General features: G+C 38.6%; 3 protein-coding genes across 5 annotated transcripts in view; 1 reads left to right on the top strand and 2 right to left on the bottom strand.

Annotated features, from left to right (window-relative positions):
* Nucleotides 1-24,552, top strand: part of LOC140278884 (uncharacterized) — a 243,468-nt gene that overhangs the window by 5,325 nt on the left and 213,591 nt on the right. The gene's annotated exons all lie outside the window — the stretch shown is intronic.
* LOC140278497 (uncharacterized) lies at nucleotides 1,871-20,646 on the bottom strand. 3 transcript variants are annotated; one of them, XM_072373517.1, is made up of 3 exons: nucleotides 8,246-8,605; nucleotides 6,961-7,193; nucleotides 1,871-5,563 (listed from the first exon to the last, which is right to left on the bottom strand). In XM_072373517.1, exons 2-3 carry the CDS (start codon nucleotides 7,073-7,075, stop codon nucleotides 3,189-3,191), a joined length of 2,490 nt encoding a protein of 829 aa, XP_072229618.1. In that variant the 5' UTR covers nucleotides 7,076-7,193; nucleotides 8,246-8,605; the 3' UTR covers nucleotides 1,871-3,188. The 3 variants fall into 3 exon arrangements, with proteins under 3 accessions (XP_072229618.1, XP_072229619.1, XP_072229620.1); XM_072373518.1 differs by lacking the exons at nucleotides 1,871-5,563; nucleotides 6,961-7,193; nucleotides 8,246-8,605 and adding exons at nucleotides 10,648-13,371; nucleotides 13,774-13,933; nucleotides 20,570-20,646; XM_072373519.1 differs by lacking the exons at nucleotides 1,871-5,563; nucleotides 6,961-7,193; nucleotides 8,246-8,605 and adding exons at nucleotides 10,648-13,371; nucleotides 13,774-14,006; nucleotides 20,570-20,627.
* On the bottom strand, nucleotides 17,543-20,644 carry LOC140278505 (uncharacterized). The gene is made up of 3 exons (XM_072373528.1): nucleotides 20,570-20,644; nucleotides 20,217-20,376; nucleotides 17,543-19,293 (listed from the first exon to the last, which is right to left on the bottom strand). Exons 2-3 carry the CDS (start codon nucleotides 20,329-20,331, stop codon nucleotides 17,558-17,560), a joined length of 1,851 nt encoding a protein of 616 aa, XP_072229629.1. The 5' UTR covers nucleotides 20,332-20,376; nucleotides 20,570-20,644; the 3' UTR covers nucleotides 17,543-17,557.

Below are 24,552 nucleotides of genomic sequence, written 5' to 3'. Positions count from 1 at the left end.
TATTAGTTCTGGGTTTAGTGGGTTTTAGCTTTAACTGAACTTGTTTTTTTTTTTAATCTTTCTTGATTTTCCACATGAATCGATTATCTTCATTTCTGTAAATTGTAACCTGGAGATATCGGTCCACGACTCCTTCTGTTCCTCCTTTACGTGGAGGGTCTCTGGTCCCTGCTGGTCCACACTGAGGATGCAGGAAACCTCTTACAGCAATACACACGGATCACTGAAACACAAATATGCATCACAGACTCATTTGAGTCTGTGATTCACACTAATCTTCAAATATCTCAAACATGTGGCTCTTTTCCGCAGAACTGATAAAAATGGGGAATTGCATAAGAACTGATCAATACTTGGGCAGCTGGACAGGCGTACACTGTGCAGATCCACAGCTCTGCATCATCCATGTCTTTATCTTCACTTCTGAGATTCTACATTTAGAGCAGTTTAAAGAGCAAACATCCATTCCAGTGTAGAGAAACTCAGTAAAAAACTCCTCGAAGGCTGTCACACATTCTGCTTCTTCCTCTTTGTAAACATCTGGACATGTTCAGTAAGTTACTTCCTGTTTTTCTCCTCCAATCACGACACAGTAGAAAAGTCCAAAGAAGTAGCTGCTGTCATCTTTTCCGAGACCTTGTTGGAAAACATGAGGATGAGAAATTCTTTAAGAACTTAGGAAAGACGACTGTGCAGCAATGAAAATTCGACCACTTAGACTAAGCTGTGATGTGGGTCTGCAGTGTTGAAACTACACTTCATCTAATTAAATCGTATCACTTTATTACACAGAGGCTGTATCAGATATAAATCATAATATGACCAATGTTAGCCGTTTAAAATGGAAAGAAAAGGGAGAAATGGTTGCTCACACCTGTCCTCATATTTATCCATCACAATTAGCACAACTGTATAAGTACAACTGTGATCGATATAAGCAAAAGCTGGAAGTCACAGAAGTGTTAGAGATGAGTCAGATCCAGTGTTTCCTATCCTGAAGGAGATCATAAGACATCACTGAAGCTGTATTCCTTAGTATTTAAAGAATTCAATCAGCTCTTATCGAGGGTGCTCCTTAAATGCTTTAGTTAGGAACCCCCCCTAGGAAAAAAGAACTGTTCAGCCAGACCAAAGACCATTTCAGTGCATTAAAGATCATTCCTATGTACAACAAAATAATAAGAATGTCCATAAAATCAAATGATAAGGGATCCAGATAAACTGATATGCCATTTAGTAGCGGTGTGACACTTATTTAACAGAGTTGCACATGCATTTTGAAAAGTTTTATTATAACTCTTTACATGCATGACGTAAGCATGAGCTTTTAATAAACTTTCTCCACAAATTGAAACTAAATTGCCGCGGTGTACGACATTATTTTCATTCAATACTTGCATATAGTCCGCGTCTTATCAGTCACTCTACTGCTATCTATCATTTCCGCCGGGTACCCAAAATGCTGCCAAACAAGTGATTTGAAAGTGGCGGGGGCATTTTCAACGGTAATACCGGTATTTTCCGACGTCATTCTGGCTGCTTGCTGCTTCCCCTCCTCTTCTTCTTTGGGTTCTGGCAGGCTAGACGTAGCAAAGGCGCATTACTGCCCCCACAGGTCGCAAATAGAAGTTCGCTCACAAATCTCGGGAGACAGATTTTTAACGCGATGAGAAATATAGTTGAGTTTAATCTCGCGAGATCTCGTCACACCCCTACCATATAAATAAAAAGTACCTGGGAACCTGGAACGACTTGTTGCCACCAAAGATTTCTTCTGGACTCTGGTTCTGTTGGTTAAAAGCAGCAAAAAACAGAACTAAGAAACTGGGTAAAAAACATTTCTGAAATGACCACCGGGAGACGGCACCACTTCATACAATAAGATGTTTATTATGCCAATAAGCACAAGAAACAAACGAGTCAAACCCACAGAGATCCAGAGTTCTCCGGTCCTGTACATCCAATTATGAGGAGAAAAAAGCTCCTTTTATCTCCTTCAACCCGTCCCACTGAGGTCCCACTTTAATAATGTTTACTAATTAATGTTGGACCCCTGACTCCTCTGGGAGGGGCTCCGACATCACACTCATCACTGGTTTGTGCAACATTTGCATATTTTCTTCAATAAATAAAAAACACAACTCCTCGCTCCCTGTGCGATCCTGGGTTTTTCAGCAGATTACCAACGTTATTTTCATTTATCTGGGTTGGCTGGATGCAGGATCCCTTTCAATCTTTGAGGCTACACAAATGTATGTACATGTAACTGTTTGAAACTCATCAATCTGTCAATGACCTGCAAGTCTTTCTCTGCACGAGGCCACAGCACAAAGCATAAAAAACAAAAATACTGATTATGATATCTGATAATTCATCACATGAACCTCTCCCCAAATACTGTCACCAGTCACCAACAACTTTGATCTATATACATTAAGGTACAACAACTGTAACATGGGAATGTTGTATTGTGTTATTTAAACCTTTAAGACTTTTTATATCTCTATAAAATCTATTGGTTTAAAGATAAAACATGTAATGCACTTCAATCGCTTTTAGTTATAAGTTTTTCATACTTTTAGATGCCACTATCAGGGCAAACACTGGAGGATGGAGACTCATCAGCTGAATTTTGCTCCTCTAGAGCAAAGCTTTGTTTAGTCACAATGAGACTTTCAAGTCCCAAACATCAAACTGAACACATTTCAGAAGAATTAAGAGCGCATGGATACCACTAACCAGCTAAAAGAGGCCAATGACAACAAGTAATGGCATCTTAAAAGGCCAGTCGGTAGCATTAAGGGGTATCTATTGGAAAAAATCCTCCAAAATGTCCTGAAATAACTAAATAAGGCATAAAAGTGTATTAAATGCAGACCGTTGTGTTTCTACAAGGAAATAGACAAACAGATTTCTGCTGAGGGGCACAACGTGATTAAGAAGGATTAATTTAGTTCATATGATCCGTTTGAGGAATATTCTGCACAACATGCCTTTATGAACCCCCTGATGTAAAGATTCAAAGGGTGATTAGGATAATGCGCCTAAAGCAGCCAGCAGAAACCATCCAGGATTATTCTTTTAGGTATCAGCAACAGTCATCAACCTCTTTTATATTACTATGTAGCACAGCTAAAAGGTGATAAGCTTGTTTTTGCACATCTTATAGGTCAGGATTATGTGGATTCTCAAGTGACTTGTAAGTTTATCTTTTCCGTTAAATCTTTTACCGCGTTCACTACCACTGGTTTCTCTCTAGTGTGGATTGTAATGTGTTTTGCAAGATTGCCTTGCACACTAAATCTTCTACCACAAACGTCGCAGCCAAAAAGTTTCTCTCCTGTGTGGACTCTCATGTGTTTTTTAAGACACGTGCTTTGGCTAAATCTTTTCCCACAGATTTCACAGCCAAAAGGTTTCTCTCCCGTGTGGACTCTCATGTGCGTCTTAAGACGTGTGCTCTGGCTAAATCTTTTCTCACAAATACCACAACCAAAAGGTTTCTCTCCCGTGTGGACTCTCATGTGTGTTTTAAGACACGTGCTTTGACTGAATCTTTGACCACAAACGTCACAGTCAAAAGGTTTCTCTCCAGTGTGGATTCTCATGTGTGTCTTAAGATTTGTGCTTCGATTAAATCTTTTACCACAAGTATTACAAAGAAATGGCTTTTCTCCGGTATGAACTCTCATGTGTTTTTTCAGAGATGTGTGTTGGCTAAATCTTTTACTGCAATCGCCACAACTAAACGGTTTCTCTCCTGTATGCACTCTCATGTGGGTCCGGAAATCTGTTACTCTGCTAAATGTTTTACTGCAAACATCACAGCTAAAAGGTTTCTCCCCCGTGTGGATTCGAGAATGTACTTCTAGATCCTTCTTTCGGATACATTGTGTACTACAAACTTGACAGGCAAAAGGTTTTTCTCCTGTGTGGACTCTCATGTGCGTTTTAAGACTCGTGTTTTGGGAAAAACTTTTACCGCAATCATCACAGGAAAAAGGTTTTTCACCTGTGTGGATTCTCATGTGTGCTTGAAGGTCCGTTTTTAAGCCACATCTCGTACCGCAAATATCACAGATGAAAGGTTTTTCTCCTGTGTGGACTCTCATGTGTGTTTTAAGATGGACCTTTTGATAAAATCTTTTCCCACAATCATCACAAGCAAAAGATTTTTCTCCAGTGTGGAACCTGATGTGCGTCTTCAATGACGAGTTGTGGTTAAATCTTTGTCCACAATCATCGCAGGCAAACGGTTTCTCTCCTGTGTGGACTCTCATGTGCGTCTTAAGACTTGTGTTTTGGTTAAATCTTTTACCACAATCGTCACAAACGAATGGCTTCTCTCCAGTGTGGATTCTCAAGTGCGTTTTAAGATTTTTCTTTTGTGTAAATCGTTTACCACAATAATCGCAGGGGAAAGGTTTCTCTCCTGTGTGGCCTCTCATGTGTATTTGAAGCTCTTTTTTTAAGCTGTATGTTTTACTACAAACGACACAGACAAAAGGCCTCTCCCCTGTGTGGATTTTCATGTGTTCCTTAACATTTGCCTTTTGATAGAATGTTTTTCCACATTCATCACAGGCAAATGGTTTCTCTCCAGTGTGGAATCTCATGTGTATCTTCAGATAAGCTTTTTGGATAAATCTTTTCCCACAAACACTACAGGCAAAAGCTTTTTCTCCCGTGTGAACTCTCATGTGCATCTTAAGATTTGCTTTTCGATTAAATCTTTTCCCACAATCATCACAGACGAAAGGTTTCTCTCCTGTGTGGTCTCGCATGTGTACTTTAAGATTTTGCTTTCTGCTAAATCTTTTACTACAAATATCACAGGAATAATGTTTCTCTCCCGTATGGACCCTCATGTGTATTTTAAGACAAGCCTTTTCATAAAATCCTTTTCCACAATCATCACACAGAAAAGATTTCTCTCCTGTGTGAACTTGCATGTGTCTCTTAAGAGACTGCTTGTGGAGAAACTGTTTATAACATTCAGGGCAGCTGAAGGATCCTTTGGCAGAATTAGCATTGTCACAACCTATATCATCAACATCATTTTCACCAGACTCGGGTACCATGGTCTCTATCCAACTATTGTCACTGTCCTCTGTTTTAGGTCCACTGACACTGTCTTCAGTCTCAGAAGAGTATGAAACCTTTTCAACAGTATTTGTAAGAAAATTAAAGTTTGGATCTGGGTTCCCGGTTGGTTCTGGTCCTACGTCGTCCTCTTCATCACTTTCTGTTTTGATCCATTTAGTTGAGGTGCTGGTTGGAGGCTCTGTCACTACGTCATTTTCAGTTTTGATTTGGTGAAGCTGCGGGAATTGAGATTTCTCTTCATCATCCTCACTCTTTACCGTAACAGCAATGAACGATAACCTGGTCAGATCAGTCGGCTCCTGTCCATCAAGCTGCTCTCCCTCCTGGTTGGTCCAGAATTCCTCCTCTTCCTTCTTTATGTGGAGGGCCTCTGGATCCTGCTGGGCTACACTGGGACTCCGTGAATTGGAAATCTCTTCTATCGTCACTGGCAGCTGCTGGCCATCTGCAGGTAATACTGAGACACAAATGCACATTGAATGACAACCGTGAGTTTATATGTATTTACCCTGATCCTCAGCAGCTTTAGTTTTAGTTGAAATATTACAAACTAAGTTTGTGGCCCATTTCTGCAAAGCAAACAAAAAAATCCCAAATTTAATGAGAACTTATAAATAATGATCATAAATGAGACAATTCATATCATAAGATGGAATTAATTTCACTAGAAAAATCAAGTTTTAACAAATCTGAAATAAACAAGCATTTTTTTTTTACTCGTTTTGAAGTACATCAACGTTTGTTGTGCACATTCCTGTAAAGAGTGCCTATAGGCTGAGATACAACAGTCACAACTTGGGTTTCCAGCCCAACACAACACACCATTTTGCTACCATGTATGCACCAGAAACTAGAGAACACACTTTAGTCATAACAAATGTAGTTAAAAATAAATAAATAACGGATAGAAGTTACTGTCACTATTACAAATACAGATCGGGGGAAAGTTGTCATCACAAAAAGAAAAAACAAAAAAACTACGTTGCAGATGCAAGAGATTCAAGAAGATGCAGCGTTAGCTTCACTGTTGCTATCACTATACATAAGGACAGGCAGGTTTAGCAGGAAGAGTTACCACCAGCATGTTGTGCAAAAAGCCGTTTCAAAACTCAAAGGATGAATTATTCTCGGAAAGCCTCCTGCTCGTCTCTGACAGCGAACAAAGCTCCAAAGCTCCGGCTCAGTTCAGGAAGCTTCAAAGTGTCGGTCAAAAGTTATGGCTGATTATTAAAACACCAGATCATGAATGTTTACATGCCGGACAAATTAATAAGAGAACACATGACAGATAGGCACAGCTGCCAGCTAATTGGAAATGATTAAGAAACATTTTTCAGGTTAAAGGTTTTACTGAATTGGATCACTGAGACTCTTATCAGTGAAACAACAGACCATTTTTGTTGAGAAAATGTAGATGAGTGGATTACCAACAGGCTCTATCTGTGATTATCCATGAATATATCCAAAGGAATCATAAGAATATTGGCTTTTCACATGTAAAACAACTAATACACAGCATTTAAGTGCACAGTAAAGTTTAGAGAAGGTAGATGGCAGCCTGCTGGTGAGCAGTCAGGTTTTAAGATCTTAAAAGCTTCAGTGTGTGTCTTTATCAGCAGAGGTGTGAGAAAATTAGCACCATGCCAAGGAGGAAAGACACCAGCAATTATCTCAGAGAAGCAGCTGTTGCTGCCCATTAGTCTGGGAAGGGTTATAAGGCCATTTCCAATACTTATGTAGCTTACCAAAATAGGAAATGTGGCACAGGCTGAATACTTTTGCAAGGTACCGTAGCACAAGTTATAGTACAATTAAATGTGTTAAAAAACAGAAAAACAGATGTGAGTCACTTACTGAGATCTTTGCTGTCTTGTGTCTGCTCCAGTTCTGATGTGGATGCTGCAGGTATGGGGGGCACCAGACTGGGTCCTCTGGGGTCATCTGGTTGGAGGCTCCTCCTTCGAGGCATCCCTGCTCCACCTGTGATTCTCCTCTTCACAATCCTTGTTTAAATCTGGAGGTTTTTGTCAGATTTCAGGGTGTATACACTGTATCTTCTGCCGTTTATCCAGAGCAGCTGTCTGAAACTGAAAATACACAAATGTCAAATATCCAGTTGGTTATTCATGAAAGAAACTGACAACAATAAATTATTAATGAATTAAAACATGGAGATCAAAGAGTTTCTGACAGCTGAAATGTTCCCTTCGTTAAAAAAAGAGACATTCAGGTGTTCGTCTCTGTAAAGAATAACCACAGCATGTTCCACACATCGAGACACAACTGTGAACAGAAACAACATAAACAAGGAAAAATGTTATTTGTGTGATGACTCATCTGTCAAAGCATCAATGTAGACTCTGCTGCTGCTGTGATCTTTCATCTTTTAGTGAAAACAGTAAAGTTTAAGTGTTTTTTAATGCTGCTGGATTCCCAATAAATCTGCACTCATTCACACTTTTCTCAGTTTCTTTTGACAGGCATCAGAAAGTCGCTGTAACTGGTACTACTCCTGATTTTTTACAAAAACTTCAGTAAAACTGTGAAATCTGCTGAGTTCTATTGTTGGGAAAATTATAAGAAGTCATTAAATACACACGAAGGCCCTCTTTAACACCCAGTGGAGACACTTTGTCTTCACCTTACTGTTCCACATCAACTCAAACTGCAGTAAAGTCAAATGCTTTTGGGTTATGATGTAAAAGAATCGGTTCAGAGTAAACTCTGAGGGGTCAAAACATGTTAAAATAATTGGTTTGTCAGCGACAAAACTGAATTTAACTTAAATCTCTGTAATTTAGATGTTTAAGAAGGACCAAATAGTGTCAATTTGCAATGGAACCATAACAGGAATTAAAGATAAAACAGTTTTGATGCAGGTTTTATGCAGAATAACTGTGAGGACGAGCTTTTTTCCATCCTAACTGATCTCTTCATCTTATCCCTGCTCAGTTTTTACTTTCAGTAACTTTCACCAGGTAAAAACAAACAGAAATTCAAGTTTTGCAGCAGAAATATTAACTTCCAACCCTGCTAACAGTCAGAAAAATGTTTCCTGTGTCGGTAACTCTGCTCATGACCATGTTCTAACTAACGCTATCAAACAGCTGGTTACATTTCCACTGCTGGGTTAAATTACCTGTCCAGCAGAAAACAGACAACTTCGGCGTCACTCTGAAAACATTTATCCCTCATCAGTGATTCCCAGCTGGGAAAGGCCACACCAACGTTTCTCCTCGTTTCCTGCTGTTGCTTCCTCTCCAGCGGCTATGATCCTCCATTTATCACAACACTAAACGGATAGCAAGCAGCAGCTGTTGGACAGAGAGAATGAAAACCCTCCTTTCGGATCGACACGGTGCTTCTCATAAGGTTTCTGAATGCTACGTCATCAAATCTCGCCGAAGGATTGTTCCAATATCGAGGAAACTAAGAAGAACCTCAAGAACTTAGGCTAACAGTCATTTACTCGGTGGATTTTCAAGGAAGCTTCAGTTGGTGTTCAGGGGTTCTAAAATCACCCACAATCCTTTGCGCCCATAGAAGATGGCGACCGAACATGGAGAGCCGTTATTTTGTTTGTTTATTTGTAAACTAGTCATTTGTGAATTATTTTCTCGACTTCCATAAAACAACAGAAATAGCGCAAACGGTTATTAATTCATGCGCTGTAATGATTCAAACATAGCCTGAAGGAATTTTCTTATAAAGACATTAAATATTGAGCTCAAATACTTACCTTCCTCAATGCCTATTTGCACTTTTTTATTTCTTTATTGCACATTTATTCCTTAAATTACTACTTATTTTATCTTATTATTCTCATTTTATTTTACGTTGAATGTCTTGTATTGCATTATCTGCTCTACATGCCTCCTTATTTACCCCCAGGGATAAATAAAGTTTTGTTATTTTTATTTGAATTTTGAATTTGAAATAAGAAGTTTTTTTCAGCTTTCTTATTTTCTGAATCAGAGATAGTTTGATGTACAGCTCAGTTTTCTTTTTAAAGGTTATAAATAAAGGTTTATAGTGGCCATGTTTTACTTTGAGGATGTGAAATTGACCTAAAACGATCAGCAGATTCACTGAATATAGCTTATTCTGTTTTTTAGTATTTCTATCGTGAAAACCAGAAAGTATACTTTCCCAACAACAGACGACAATGTCCAATTTATTGAGAATATACTGAGTAAGATCTTTCCAACTTTGCCAAAACAGGTGCACAATTGTTCATGGAAACATTTCACACAAGATGTTGACACAAAGGTTTTCCTCAAATCTATGAAGATGGTCGTTAGTAGGATAACGCTGATGTAAGATTTTGTAGGAAACTTCCCTTATTTTATTTGTAAGAAGAAATTTGTTAGGAGATTTACTCTAACTAACTCTTACTCCAGTTCACATTCTCTGTAAAATTAGACCAGTAGGGTACAACAGTTGGGGTACAACAATAATAGCTATATTTTACAGTTGTCTTTCATATTTGTATTTAATAAACAGACATTACCCACAGAGGTCATTCTGGGGCCCAGATAGGGTAGAGTTGCAGGTTTGGGAAAGTTTAATCATAGGCATGATCAATAATTCCCTAACTAAACGGTTTGAGGGTCTTTCTCACGTCTGCCTTTTCAAATGAGTTTCTTAATGTTTCAAGCAATCTATTTTTCATTTTGGTAAAGCATTTAAATGTCTTTTTCACATATCCGGGTGTAAACCGCTGCTGTTCTTCCTCATAATTCACACATCCCAAACTGAGGCGACTCATCAATCCAGATTCTATCATGTGGAACAGCAGTCGAGCACCCTTCATATAATATGTACTGAATCGTGATGTTTCTTGTTTATTAGTTTAATACTTAGGCTACTAGAATATGCTTTGATAAATAAATGGCTATACAACACTATATTTAGGGGGTTCTGAAGTTCAAAACGTGCTAAAAAAAAAAGTACTTTTAGAAAGACAAATTGACAGAATTCTTTCCTTTCCTTTACATTTTGTAAAATCACACTGCATAAGTATGAAAGAGTTCCAGAAAAGAAGCTTTAATGTTGACCAAACACCACAGGATGTATAAGACACCTCTGTTTATAATTTGTCTGATGACTATTGCCAACTGCCTCACAAACAGACCAGAGTTTATGTGACTGAAGGGCTGTACGTCTGAGACGGTGGTCAGCAGCACAGAAGTATGACAGGATACTGTTCTCTCGCCATTTCTTTTCAATATTTCCACCTGAGACTTCAAGTACACATTCTTGTTTTCTCTTAGCTTCACTTTTAGCTCTCTCTACACAGTTCTTAATATTTTCCTGTTTTTACCTCAACGTGATGTTTCTTCTTTCACTTTGAGTGACAAATAAAAGTTGCCCCTTTTAACCCTTTTCCCTTCAGTTTTTTTGAGACAGCAATTTTCAAATGATAAGAAATTCTTGGTATTAAAGTGCATTTAATAACATCCACAGATAAGCACTGGAACAAAATACAACGAACAAAACTCGATGACCAAAATGAGATTCTCAAAAAAGAATTGATAATCTTTAATTCCTGTTTCAATATTTTTAGATCCCTTTTTTGGATAAATGATAGATACCCAAACATCTATCATTTTTATAATTTTATCTCAATAGTTTATTGCCAACAAAATACAGTCAAGCGACAGATTCTTTGGATTCATGGAAACAGGTGTGACTTGTGTTGATAACAGTGTGTCCCGTTTCAAGTAGTACCACAGCCAATAGCCCATCACTGACATTGCTTTTATATCTGATACTTCCAGTGTCATTAAAACCATTACTTGTTCCTATGTGCTGATATTTCTGCGAGTTGGACTGTCACCATGACTATTCAAAAGGATCAAATATTATTATAACTACTACTAATGTGTGGGTTTCAGATAACAAACGAAACATCCCAGATTAACCGAGAATAGATAGTTTTTACTAACCTCCTGGCGGAAACCGGTGTCAACAGGAAACTGTTTTAAATCAAACTATTTTAAAGGCCCAATGTGTGGCACTGAGTGTGATCTATTCAATGTAAAGAAATATTTATTAGGCTTATGTTAGTGTGAAATGGGCAATATATAAAAGAGGTTTATAAACTGATTCAAACTAATCTTCACATGAATCATGTGGTATTTAATAATAAATATAATTTAATATACCGTATGCCTTTTCTGTTGCTGGTTTAACATTCATCTTCATCGGTCTTATGTGACAATCTATTTAGACACTGTCAGCACAAACTGAGCAGCTTTTAATGATGTACGTTGTGTTCAGGTAAGGATTTTAGTTTTACTGATAAGTAAAAGCTCAAAAAAACATTTTAACAGACTGAACCAATTTAAAAAGATGTTTGTATTTACACAACAGGTCAACTTAAGAAAAACTTTTAAAACTGCATGAACTCTCACATAACTTGTTATTTTTATATCAGACTCTACAATAGTATTATTTTTCCAAGGGATTTTCATGTGTGCCCGAACAGACGGCTTTTGGTTACATTTTTTTATCACAAAAATCACAATTAAATATTCGTTTCTCTGCTATGGACTCTCACATGTCGGGAAAAATTTCTTCGATCAGAAAATCTTTTACCACACTCATCACAACCAAATGGTTTCTCACCTGTGTGGACTCTGATGTGTTCTTTGAGATGTGAGTTTTTGCGGAATCTTTTACCACAAACATCACAGTCAAATGGTTTCTCTTCTGTGTGGAGTTTCATGTGTCTCTTCAAAAGCGACTTGGTCTTAAATATTTTACCACACGTGTCGCAGCTAAATGACTTCTCTTCTGTGTGAACTCTCATGTGCATATCAAAATGAGATTTTTGGTCAAATCTTTTACCACAGTCATCACATGTTAACCGTTTCTCTCTGCTATGGATTTTCATGTGGCGTTTAAAGTTTCTCTGATCACAAAATCTCTTACCACATTCATCACAGCCAAATGGTTTCTCCCCTGGATGGATGTCCATGTGTGTCTTAAGATGTGACTTACTCCTAAATCTTTTATCACAATCCAAACAAGCAAAAGGTTTGTCTCCTGTGTGGACTCCCATGTGACACTTAAGATATTCATTGAGTTTAAATCTTTTACCACAAACATCACAAACAAATGGTTTATCTCCTTTGTGGACTAGCATATGTGTTCTAAGAGTTGTGTTTCGATTAAATCTTTTACCACAAACATCACAACCAAATGGTTTCTCTCCAGAGTGAACTCTCTTATGCATATTAAGATATGACCCATCGTTGAATCTTTTACTACACTCATCACAACCAAATGGTTTCTCTCCAGTGTGGAATCTCATGTGTATCTTCAGATAAGCTTTTTGGATAAATCTTTTCTCACAAACACTACAAGCAAAAGGTTTTTCTCCCGTGTGAACTCTCATGTGCATCTTAAGATTTGCTTTTCGATTAAATCTTTTTCCACATTCATCACAGACAAAAGGTTTCTCTCCTGTGTGGCCTTGCATGTGTAGTTTAAGATTTTGCTTTCTGCTAAATCTTTTACTACAAATATCACAGGAAAATTGTTTCTCTCCCGTATGGACCCTCATGTGTGCTTTAAGACAGGCCTTTTCATAAAATCCTTTTCCACAATCGTCACACAGGAAAGATTTCTCTCCTGTGTGAACTTGCATGTGTCTCTTAAGAGACTGCTTGTGGAGAAACTGTTTATAACATTCAGGGCAGCTGAAGGATCCTTTGGCAGAATTAGCATTGTCACAACCTATATCATCAACATCATTTTCACCAGACTCGGGTACCATGGTCTCTATCCAACTATTGTCACTGTCCTCTGTTTTAGGTCCACTGACACTGTCTTCAGTCTCAGAAGAGTATGAAACCTTTTCAACAGTATTTGGAAGAAAATTAAAGTTTGGATCTGGGTTCCCGGTTGGTTCTGGTCCTACGTCGTCCTCTTCATCACTTTCTGTTTTGATCCATTTAGTTGAGGTGCTGGTTGGAGGCTCTGTCACTATGTCATTTTCAGTTTTGATTTGGTGAAGCTGCGGGAAATGAGATTTCTCTTCATCATCCTCACTCTTTACCGTAACAGCAATGAACGATAACCTGGTCAGATCAGTCTGCTCCTGTCCATCAAGCTGCTCTCCCTCCTGGTTGGTCCAGAATTCCTCCTCTTCCTTCTTTATGTGGAGGGCCTCTGGATCCTGCTGGGCTACACTGGGACTCCATGAATTGGAAATCTCTTCTATCGTCACTGACAGCTGCTGGCCATCTGCAGGTAATACTGAGACACAAATGCACATTGAACGACAACCGTGAGTTTATATGTATTTACCCTGATCCTCAGTAGCTTTAGTTTTAGTTGAAATATTACAAACTAAGTTTGTGGCCAATTTCTGCAAAGCAAAGTTGTTGGAAGGGCTGCAGGAGAAAGCCTCTTCTCTCTAAAAAGAACATGGCAGCACAGCTTAGGTTTGCAAAGCTGCATCTGAACAAAGCACAAGACTTCTGGAACAATGTCCTTTGGACAGACCAGACCAAAGTGGAGATGTTTGCTCATAATACACAGCAAGGGGCCACATTTCCAAAATAGGAAATGTGGCACAGGCTGAATACTTTTGCAAGGTACCGTAGCACAAGTTATAGTACAATTAAATGTGTTAAAAAACAGATGTGAGTCACTTACTGAGATCTTTGCTGTCTTGTGTCTGCTCCAGTTCTGATGTGGATGCTGCAGGTATGGGGGGCACCAGACTGAGTCCTCTGGGCTCATCTGGTTGGAGGCTCCTCCTTCGAGGCATCCCTGCTCCACCTGTGATTCTCCTCTTCACAATCCTTGTTTAAATCTGGAGGTTTTTGTCAGATTTCAGGGTGTATGCGCTGTATCTTCTGCCGTTTATCCAGAGCAGCTGTCTGAAACTGAAAATACACAAATGTCAAATATCCAGTTGGTTATTCATGAAAGAAACTGACAACAATCAATTATTAATGCATGAAAACATGGAGATCAAAGAGCTTCTGACAGCTGAAATGTTCCCTTCGTTAAAAACTCTGAATTTCTGTCTTCTGCAGAGACATTCAGGTGTTCATCTCTGTTCATTCATTTCTGTTGTTGGGAAAAAAAAGTTATTAAATACACACGAAGGCCCTCTTTAACACCCAGTGGAAACACTTTGTCTTCACCTTACTGTTCCACACCAACTCAAACTGCAGTAAAGTCCAATGCTTTTGGGTTATGATGTAAAAGAATCAGTTCAGAGTAAACTCTGAAGGGTCAAAACATGTTAAAAAATTGGTTTGTCAGCTACAAAACTGAATTTAACTTAAATCTCTATCATTTAGATGTTTAAGAAAGACAAAATAGTGTCAATTTGCAATGAACCATAATAGGAATTAAAGAAACAGTTTTGATGCAGGTTTTATGCACATTTTTCTCCACATAGCATCAGGTCAACAGTAAGTAAACCTGTTTGCATATTGTTTCTCTCCTGAAACACAAAATAACTGTGAGGATGAGCTTTCTTCCATCCTAACTGATCTCTTCACCTTGTTCCTGCTCATTTTTTACTTTCAGTAACTTTCTGAAGTAGTGTATGGTGGCCCTGAGGGTAAAAAACATTTCAGAAAACGAAACATTTCAGAAAGACTGTCACGTTTTCTGAAATGTTGTTGCGTTTTGACCCTCAGGGCCACCGTAGCAGTGGGCTGATTTCAGGAACGTCACCAAGTAAAAACAAACAGAAATTCAAGTTTTGGAGCCAGTGTTGCCAGGTGTACGATCATTTTTCCCTGTGTACGATCAATAATCCCAAAAAATTAAATACGATATATATGTAAAATAATTTGACCATTCTGTGAATGTGTAGTTGTAATCGGTTATAATCAGCCTGTCGCAACTGTCTGTTGGATTTTTTTGTGAACCCTGAAGGCATTTCCATTTATATGTGGCAAGTTTCAAGACAATCGCGCTTATTTATGTGAGCTACGAGTGACGTGCACGACAGTAGGTGGCCTCCAGGCCTCATTATTGATGCGTTTGCCTCAGAAGTTCCTAACAGTAGCCTCCAGGCCTCATTATTTGGCTCATTAGTTCCCACTCGTCATTGTTTACTGGTGACATTTAGCCTAACGCAACTGTGGGGCTGCTGATGCAAAGATGTGAGTGTCTTTTAGACGCTATTAAACACCAGAGTGACTATAGCGCATCAATAGACTTGTTATTTTGGTTATGACAGGTGTACAATAATTTCCCTCGAAGTTCGATAATTTTATATCTCTGGTACGATAATATATTTCCCACCTGGCAACACTGTTTGGAGCAGAAATATTAACTTCCAACCCTGCTGACAGTCAGAAAAAGGTTTCCTGTGTCGGTAACTCTGCTCATGACCATGTTCTAACTAACGCTATCAAACAGCTGGTTACATTTCCACTGGTGGGTTAAATTACCTGTCCAGCAGAAAACAGACAACTTCGGCGTCTCTCTGAAAATATTTATCCCTCATCAGTGATTCCCAGCTGGGAAAGGCCACACCAACGTTTGTCCTCGTTTCCTGCTGTTGCTTCCTCTCCAGCGGCTATGATCCTCCATTTATCACAACACTAAACGGATAGCAAGCAGCAGCTGTTGGAGAGGGAGAATGAAAACCCTCCTTTCGGATCGACACGGTGATTCTCATAAGGTTTCTGAATGCTACGTCATCAAATCTCACTGAAGGATTGTTCCAATATCGAGGAAACTAAGAAGAACTTCAAGAACTTAAGCTAACAGTCATTTACTCGGTGGATTTTCAAGGAAGCTTCAGTTGTATGCTCGTGGGTTCTAAAATCACCCATAATCCTTTGCGCGCGTACAAGATGGCGACCGAAAATGGATAGCCGTTATTTTGTTTATTTGTAAACTTGTCATTTGTTAATTGATAGAATAACAAAATTAGCGGAAACAAACAGTTATTAATTTATGTGCTGTAATGACTCAAACATTACCGGAAGGAATTTTCTTATGAAGACATTAAATGTGGAGCACGAATACTTAACTAGCTCAATGCCCATTTGCACCTTTTGATTGCTTTATTGCAATTTTGCTTTATTTACTATTTATTTTATCTTATTATTCTCATTTTATTTTACATTGAATGTCTTGTATTGCATTATCTGCTCTACATGCCTCCTTATTTACCCCAGGGATAAATAAAGTTTTGTTATTTTTATTTGAATTTTGAATTTGACATAAGGAGTTTTTACAGCTTTCTTATTTTCTGAATCAGAGAAAGTTTTGATGTACAGTTTTTAAAGATTATAAATAAAGGTTTATAGTGGCTACTTTTACTTTGAGGATGTGAAATTGACCTACAACGATCAGCAGATTCACTGAATATAGCTTATTCTGTTTTTTAGTATTTTTATCGTGAAAACCAAAAAGTATACTTTCCCAACGACAGACTACAATGTCCAATTTATTGAGAATATATTGAGTAAGATCTTTCCAAAATTTATTGTAGTCATAACTTTGCCAAAACAGGTGCACAGTTGCTTGTGGATACATTTCACACAAGGAGATGTTGACACAAATCCTCAAAAGTTTCCTCAAATCTATGAAGATGGTCGTTAGTAGGATAACGCTGATGTAAGATTTTGTAGGAAACTTCCCATTTTTCCCAAGAAGAAATCTGTTAGGGAGGGCCTAAATCTTACTCCAGTTCACATTCTCTGTAAAATTAGACCAGTAGGGTACAACAGTTGGGGTACAACAATAATAGCTATATTTTACAGTTATCTTTCATATTTGTATTTAATAATAATAATAATTCCCTAACTAAAACAAAAAAATTAACGGTTTGAGGGTCTTTCTCACGTCTGCCTTTTCAAATGAGTTGCTTAATGTTTCAAGCCATCTATTTTTCATTTTTTTAAATGTCTTATATATCCGGGTGTAAACCGCTGCTGTTCTTCCTCATAATTCACACATCCCAAACTGAGGCGACTCAGCCCTGCATCACATCAGTCCAGATTCTATCATGTGGAACAGCAGTCGAGCACCTTTCATATTATATGTACTGAATCGTGATGTTTCTTGTTTATTAGTTTAATACTTAGGCTACTAGAATATTCTTTGATAAATAAATGGCTATACAAAACTATATTTAGGGGGTTCTGAAGTTCAAAACGTGCTAAAAAAAGTATTTTTAGAAAAAGAAATTGACAGAATTCTTTACTTTCCTTTACATTTTGTAAAATTACACTGCATAAGTATGAAAGAGTTCCAGAAAATAAGCTTTATTGTTGACCAAACACCACAGGATGTATAAGACACTTCTGTTTATAATTTGTCTGTTCCTATATGCTGATATTTCTGCTAGTTGGGCTGTCACTGTCTCCATGACTATATATATATTTGAACTAAAAAGTTCAAATATTATTATAACTACTACTGATGTGTGGGTATCGGGTAACAAACAAAACATCCCAGATTAACTGAGAATAGATAGTTTTTCTCTGCTATGGACTCTCGCATGTCGGGAAAAATTTCTTCGATCAGAAAATCTTTTACCACACTCATCACAACCAAATGGTTTCTCACCTGTGTGGACTCTGATATGTGTCGTGAGATTTGTGTTTTGATTAAATGTTTTACCACAAACATCACAGCAGAATGTTTTCTCTCTTGTGTGGAGCTTCATGTGTGCCATAAGATTTGAGTTTTGATTAAAACTTTTACCACAAAGATAGCAGTCAAATGATTTCTCCCCTGGATGGATGTCCATGTGTGTCTTAAGATGTGACTTATTTCTAAATCTTTTATCAAAATCAAAACAAGCAAAAGGTTTGTCTCCTGTGTGGACTCCCATGTGACACTTAAGATATTCATTGAGTTTAAATCTTTTGCCACAAACATCACAAACAAATGGTTTATCTCCTGTGTGGACTAGCATATGTGTTTTAAGAGTTGTGTTTCGATTAAATCTTTTACCACAAACATCACAACCAAATGGTTTCTCTCCAGTGTGAACTCTCTTATGCGTCTTAAGATGTGACCTATGGTTGAATCTTTTACTGCACTCATCACAGCCAAATGGTTTCTCACCTGTGTGGATTCTCATGTGTGCCTTAAGATTTGTGTTTTGATTAAATCTTTTTCCACAAATGTCGCAGCCAAAAGGTTTCTCCTCTGTGTGGAGTTTCATGTGTCTCTTCAAATGTGACCTAGTTTTAAAACTTTTACCACACTCATCACAGCCAAATAGTTTCTCTCCTGTGTGGACTGTCAGGTGTGCCTCAAAATTAGTTTTTTGGTGAAAACTTTTACCGCACACATCACATTTAAATGATTTCTCGCTTCTATGGATTCGCATGTGTCGTGAAAAATTTCCTTGATCACAAAATCTTTTGCCACACTGATCACAACCAAATGGTTTCTCCCCTGTGTGGACTCTCATGTGTGCCTTAAGATTCGTGTTTTGATTAAAACGTTTACCACAAATGTCGCAGCCAAATGGTTTTTCTTCTGAGTGAACATTTATATGTTTTATTAGATTTGATTTGTGTATAAATTTTTTACCACAATCCACACAACTAAAGGTTTTTTCCCCTGCGTGGATGTGCCAGTGTCTATCGAGACAATACTTAGAGGTAAACAGTTTACCACACTCAGAACAGCTGAATGTTTTTTTGTCAGTGTTATGTCCAACGTCATAATTTACACCAGACTCCTTTGCCCACCAATCAGTGTCTTTGTCATCAGTTTCAGGTTCAGTGTAAGAAGATTTCTGCCAATACTCATCATCACTGACCTCAGTCTCAGAGGTGTCTGAAGTATTTACAATAGTATTAAGTTCTAAATGACAATTTAGATGCAACCTCTCAATTGGTTCTCCACGGTTCTCTTCATCAGCTTCTGTTTTCATCTGTTTGCACGAGCTGCTGGTTCGAGGCTCTGCATCAGTGTTGTCTTCTATTTTGATTTGATGGTGCTGTGAGGACTGAGGTTTCTTTTCATCATCTTCACTATTCACAGTAACAGCAGTGAATGGGAACCTGTTGATATCGGCCTCTTGCTGCCCATCAAGCTGCTCTCCCTCCTGACTGGTCCAGATTTCCTCTTCTTCTTCCTTCATGTGGAGGGGTTTTGGGTCCTGTTGGTTCAGATTTGAACTCCAGGAAACCACTTCTTTGAACCCAGACAGCTGCTGGACATCTTCAGGTAACACTGAAACACAAACATACATTGAAGACAACTACGAGTCACTGGAAAGTCATTAAATCAACGAAAATAAGAGAATAGGTTAATGTAATAATTAAAGCAGCATCTCAGTCAGCTCTGTCGATTGAAGAGCGACATGGACAATGCTGGACAGAACACTGGGATCTTTTCTCACCAATTGGGTGTGAGATTTGACCCTCAGCTGACCTTTGAGTCTCACATCAAAACCACTCAAAGACCGCTTTTTACCACGTCAGAAACACTGCAAAACTCCATCCCACTCTCACTCTCCCTGATGCTGAGAAGCTTGTCCACGCCTTTGTCTCCTCCAGACTGGATTACTGCAACGCACTTCTCATTGGGATCCCCAGCAGAAGCCTCCAAAGGCTACAGTGCATCCAGAACAGTGGTGCGAGGATCCTGATGAGAGTGCGGAAGTATAAGAACATCTCCCCCATCCTCCACACACTACACTGGCTCCCTGTCTCCGCAAGGATTGAATAGAAGGTCTCCCTGCTCACATTTCACTGCATCCATGGCAACACTCCTCCATATCTCACAGAGCTCCTCATCCTATACACCTCAGAACGATCCCTCCGCTCCACCAACACCCACCGGCTCAACTGTCCGAGGACTAAGACCCGCACAATGGGGGACCGAGCTTTCTGCGCCTGGACAACTCCCTACCAGACCACCTAAGGGCTCCACAGATATGTCTGGTTTTAAAAAGGGTCTTTTTTTTCTCTTTAGGAGACATTTTAATCCTTAAAATCTTTACTTTTTTTATGGGTTTAGTGTTACTTTGAGATTGTTTTTACGATGTAAAGTATTTCTCAAATAAAATGTATTATTATTAGTAGTATTATTATCATAAATTAAAGGATTAGTTCATATGTTACAAAGCAGAAAAACAGATGTGAGTCACTTACTGAGATCTTTGCTGTCTTGTGTCTGCTCCAGTTCTGATGTGGATGCTGCAGGTATGGGGGGCACCAAACTGAGTTCTCTGGGGTCATCTGGTTGGAGGCTCTTCCTTCGAGGCATCCCTGCTCCACCTGTGATTCTCCTCTTCACGATCCTGGTTTATATCTGGAGGTTTTTGTCAGGTTTTAGAGTGTATACACTGTATCTTCAGCTGTTATTGTAGCACAGTAAAATGTAAAATCTTCATCTTTTTGCCTTCATCTATTCAACAATGTTGTCAAATATGCTTCATAAAAAAAATACAGAAACAAAACAGACGACATGCAGATCAAAGAGCTTCTGACAGCTGAAATGTTACCTTTGTTCAAGACTCTGAATTTCTGTCTTCTGCAGAGACATTCAGGTGTTCATCTCTGTAAAGAACAACCACAGCATGTTCCACACATCACACACATGGAGACACAACAGTGAACACAAGGTTAGACAGAAAAACACCACAGCAGTTATTTCCCTGGGATGCCTGGTTTAGAACTAAAGGATGAATGTGTAGATTGTTTCAGATTTGGGGGCATATACGCTGTAATTTCTGCTGTTTTTCTTATACAGCTGTCTGAAAGTGTAGATACACAAAAATCAGTTATTCATCTGAAGTGTCCTTCTGCTAAAAACAACTTTTTCACCTTATTAACATGTTTATATGACAAGATGAATAATCCATCGACACCATAGCTGAGGATTTCTGCTTTTAATCTGCAGACCACCAACAGAACGTCTTATTTTAACCATAAATAGCTCAGATAATTATATATGGCCCTGTTAACATCATGTATCTAGAAGACATCACGAGTATGAGAAGTCATTTTGGTAGGTTTTCTCTTGCTCTCAGTTTTTGCCACTGGAGAAAAAGCCATCAGCAACACCGCCAGCAGCCCGACCACAAACATACTTTATTTTTAGGTACACGGTTCAATAAGCCCACAGGGAAGCAGGCTCTTCCTGGGGAGGCAGCTGCACTCTGTCACACTTCTCACACAGCTGCCTTTTGTATGGAGACAACAGTTAACATCACAGAAACAAAAACTCACCTTTTGTACCTCTTTGACTCTTCCTCAGGTCTTTTTTCCCTCTAGCTGAGAAGAGGAGGTTAGGTGTATTTAGTAAAGATGAGCATTAAAAATGCTTGTGACAAAGTAAAAGTGTACCTTTAGTTTGCTTCACAGTGTGGTATTAATGTGTCCCCTTCAGACAGTGTGGATGTCAAAAAGGCCCCAATAATGACATTTTATCATTTTATGACTTAAAATGTATGACTGGTGGTCATTTAGGAGACATTTTATAACAGAGTAGATACTGGACAAAAGGTGAAACAGAGGAGCCAGGATGAAGGCAGTAAGATTCCCCCAAATGTCAGTAAACTATAAGACTATAAAACTATAAGAACAGTTTGTTTTCACACCATCAGAAAAGACTAACTCATCAGCAAAAGAACAGCTCAAGAGCTTAAACACCACATCTCATCTAAAAGACCCGTTGCACCTCTGAACCATCCCACACCAACTCACCTATGATAAAGTCAATACTATTTATAGTTTTGGAGCAGAAATATTAACTTTCAACCCTGCTAACAGTCAGAAAAAGGTTTCCTGTGTCGGTAACTCTGCTCATGACCATGTTCTAACTAACGCTATCAAACAGCTGGTTACATTTGCATTGCTGGGTTAAATTACCTGTCCAGCAGAAAACAGACAACTTCGGCGTCTCTCTGAAAATATTTATCCCTCATCAGTGATTCCCAGCTGGGAAAGGCCACACCAACGTTTCTCCTTGTTTTCTGTCGTCTCTTTTCCAGCTTTGGTTCCGCTTCTTCTTCGGCTCCTTTGATCCTCCATCTGTCACAGTTTGGCTTTAAAACTCCTCACAACACTAAATAGTCAGCTATCATCAGGAACTTTTCCATTTGGACAAAACAACTTCACTACAACAAGCTACTGATTCCGACTATTATTTAGTTCCCCCTGCAAACACAGCACAACCAACATATAGTTCCCACCTCCACAAATTCTAATACTGCAAAGCCTAAAAACAGATGGAGTGAAAGAAGTATTTAAAATCTTTACTGAACAACAATAAAGTTGACTAATACCAGAGTAAAAGTACTTTGAAGAAATAAACTGAAGTAAAGTGAAAATAGGCGTTATTATCACTGAAGGCAGTGAAAACAACAGCTGAAACACGCACGGTCTTCTCCAGTGTTTGGTGTATTGGAAATAGCAGAAAAGCATTTAGGTTTGAGGGGATATTTAGTGAATCAACATTCAAAATGGAGCCATTTAAAATATTTAATGAAAATCAATCTGTTTACCATGCCACATATTTAACACAGAAAGATAAATGTCAGTTCTTTCCAGCATGTTGAGTTCTACTCTCACATCAGGTCACAGCTTTTTGCAGTAATCACAGGCTCCCAAACTATCCGCATATTGTTGCAGATTCTATTCTCTGGCATCTTTTACACCGAGTCCGTCTTGTTCCTGCAGCTCTGAATGTCTACATCAAAGCTTGGATTGCTTTAAAATGTGCTGCAGGTGCACAGAGCTGAGCTGCCAGTTAATGATATCCACTTCAAAATTAGCTTTTAGTCTTTTTCCTGTTGCTTCTGCTCCTGCTTGATCTGTCAGGTTCTTGTATTCACTTTCATTGTGTCAGTTTAGGGTCTGTTTGTAACTATTGTAATTCTAATTTCTAATGTCATGGTGTAGCTCCAGGCCTTCTGATCAGTATGTTTGCAGACAGCTAAAAATATACAGTTCCGATATAGTTTGCCACCTGGCCAGCTTATTGAAATATATAGTTTATGTGGTGTTGTGTTTCTAGTGTTGTGTACTACTTTAAGTACTATGGTTTGCAGAACATTAGCATTAACTGGACATGCTAAATAATACTCAGTTTTGACTGCCCTTATCCAGGTTCCAGAAGAAAAACAAGGAGAATTTCAAAGACATCTATTCAAATGTGTGGATTACTTCACGTATTGTTTGCTTGCCTCACCTGCACGCAGTTTCCTGGTCTGGGATTAGAAACAGAACGAAGTGTCCAAATGCTTTTATAGAGCAAGGAGCACAGCATGTACAAAGAGTTAGACACTACATACGGTTGTTTGTTGTCTTTTGGAAGGTTTAGAAATGCATATTTTGTGTATAAATGTGCCTTTGGTGTATGAATGACTGCCAATTAATGTTGGTTTATTGTGTAGGAGGGGCTTCCAGTATAAAGCCTGGAGTAGAAGCTCCTGTTGAGGGGCTAAAGGCCTAAAGTTCATGTACTCATTCAGTACAGTCATTACTTTCGGACGATGATATAGTTATACCTGGTTGTTTGTCTATGTCCTTCATCAAATCAAATATATGCAAAGGCTGTTGCTGTGGTATGTGGCCACTTCCACAGCTTGGGGATGCCAGAGGATGCCAGAGGATGCCAGAGGATGCCAGATGATACCAGGGCCCTTCAAGGCTGTAGCAGACAGTAATAACTGTCTGTGTGAAACAGGGTGTAGCAGCCCTTGGCATCAATAAACAGCGTAGAGTTCAACGGGTACAAAACCTTTATTCCATCAAGAACTGTGAAACTAAAAACACATTGAAAATATTAGTATTTTCACAAAGTTACACATGTAACAATAAGCCTATAACATTGAAAATTAAACTACGACTTAACTCACACGAGTACATCAAACCACACACTCGTCTTTGAAATACCACAAACTTCGCTTCGCCTACCAAGGGTGCAAACTCTTCTCATACAAATGGTCCATGGAAACAAGTAAATTAACAAAAATACATTTCACATGAATGTGAACAAACAAATTAAAACTCACTTTTTGATTTTTTGCTCTCCTTGCTCAACATAACCTGCTTCCTATGTGCTTCCCAGGTCAATGTGCCAATTAACCCTATTTATACATATATATGTGTGCTGAAACATGAATAAAGCCAGTTCAGCTGGCCACTAACACAGGGCGACCACTGAGCAGAACATGTTTGAGGGAATTAAACAAAGAAGATAATTTGCATCGAGGATTTCTTTGTAATTAAGTTACTGGAGGAACTGTCTCCGTGTCTCTTCAGATTTTCCCCTAAACGTCTTGTTCTCACATCTGAAACCCGTTTTCACACAGGACACACCTCAAACAGCTCCATCAGGTGATTTTCAGAGACGATATACGACTTCTGGTTTGAGCTGGAAGTTTCTTTTCTGTTAGAACAAGAAAAAAAATTGACAGAGAAATGAACAATCCATCAACATCCATTACGCTAGAATAAAAAGTGAACCAAAACATTTAAA

Source organism: Leuresthes tenuis, unplaced genomic scaffold, assembly GCF_036924035.1.
Source record: "Leuresthes tenuis unplaced genomic scaffold, fLeuTen1.0.hap1 SCAF_20, whole genome shotgun sequence".
NCBI classification, from domain to species: Eukaryota; Metazoa; Chordata; class Actinopteri; order Atheriniformes; family Atherinopsidae; genus Leuresthes; species Leuresthes tenuis.
The sequence above is the reverse complement of the archived record's forward strand: the minus strand, read 5'-3'. Positions and strand labels throughout refer to the sequence as shown.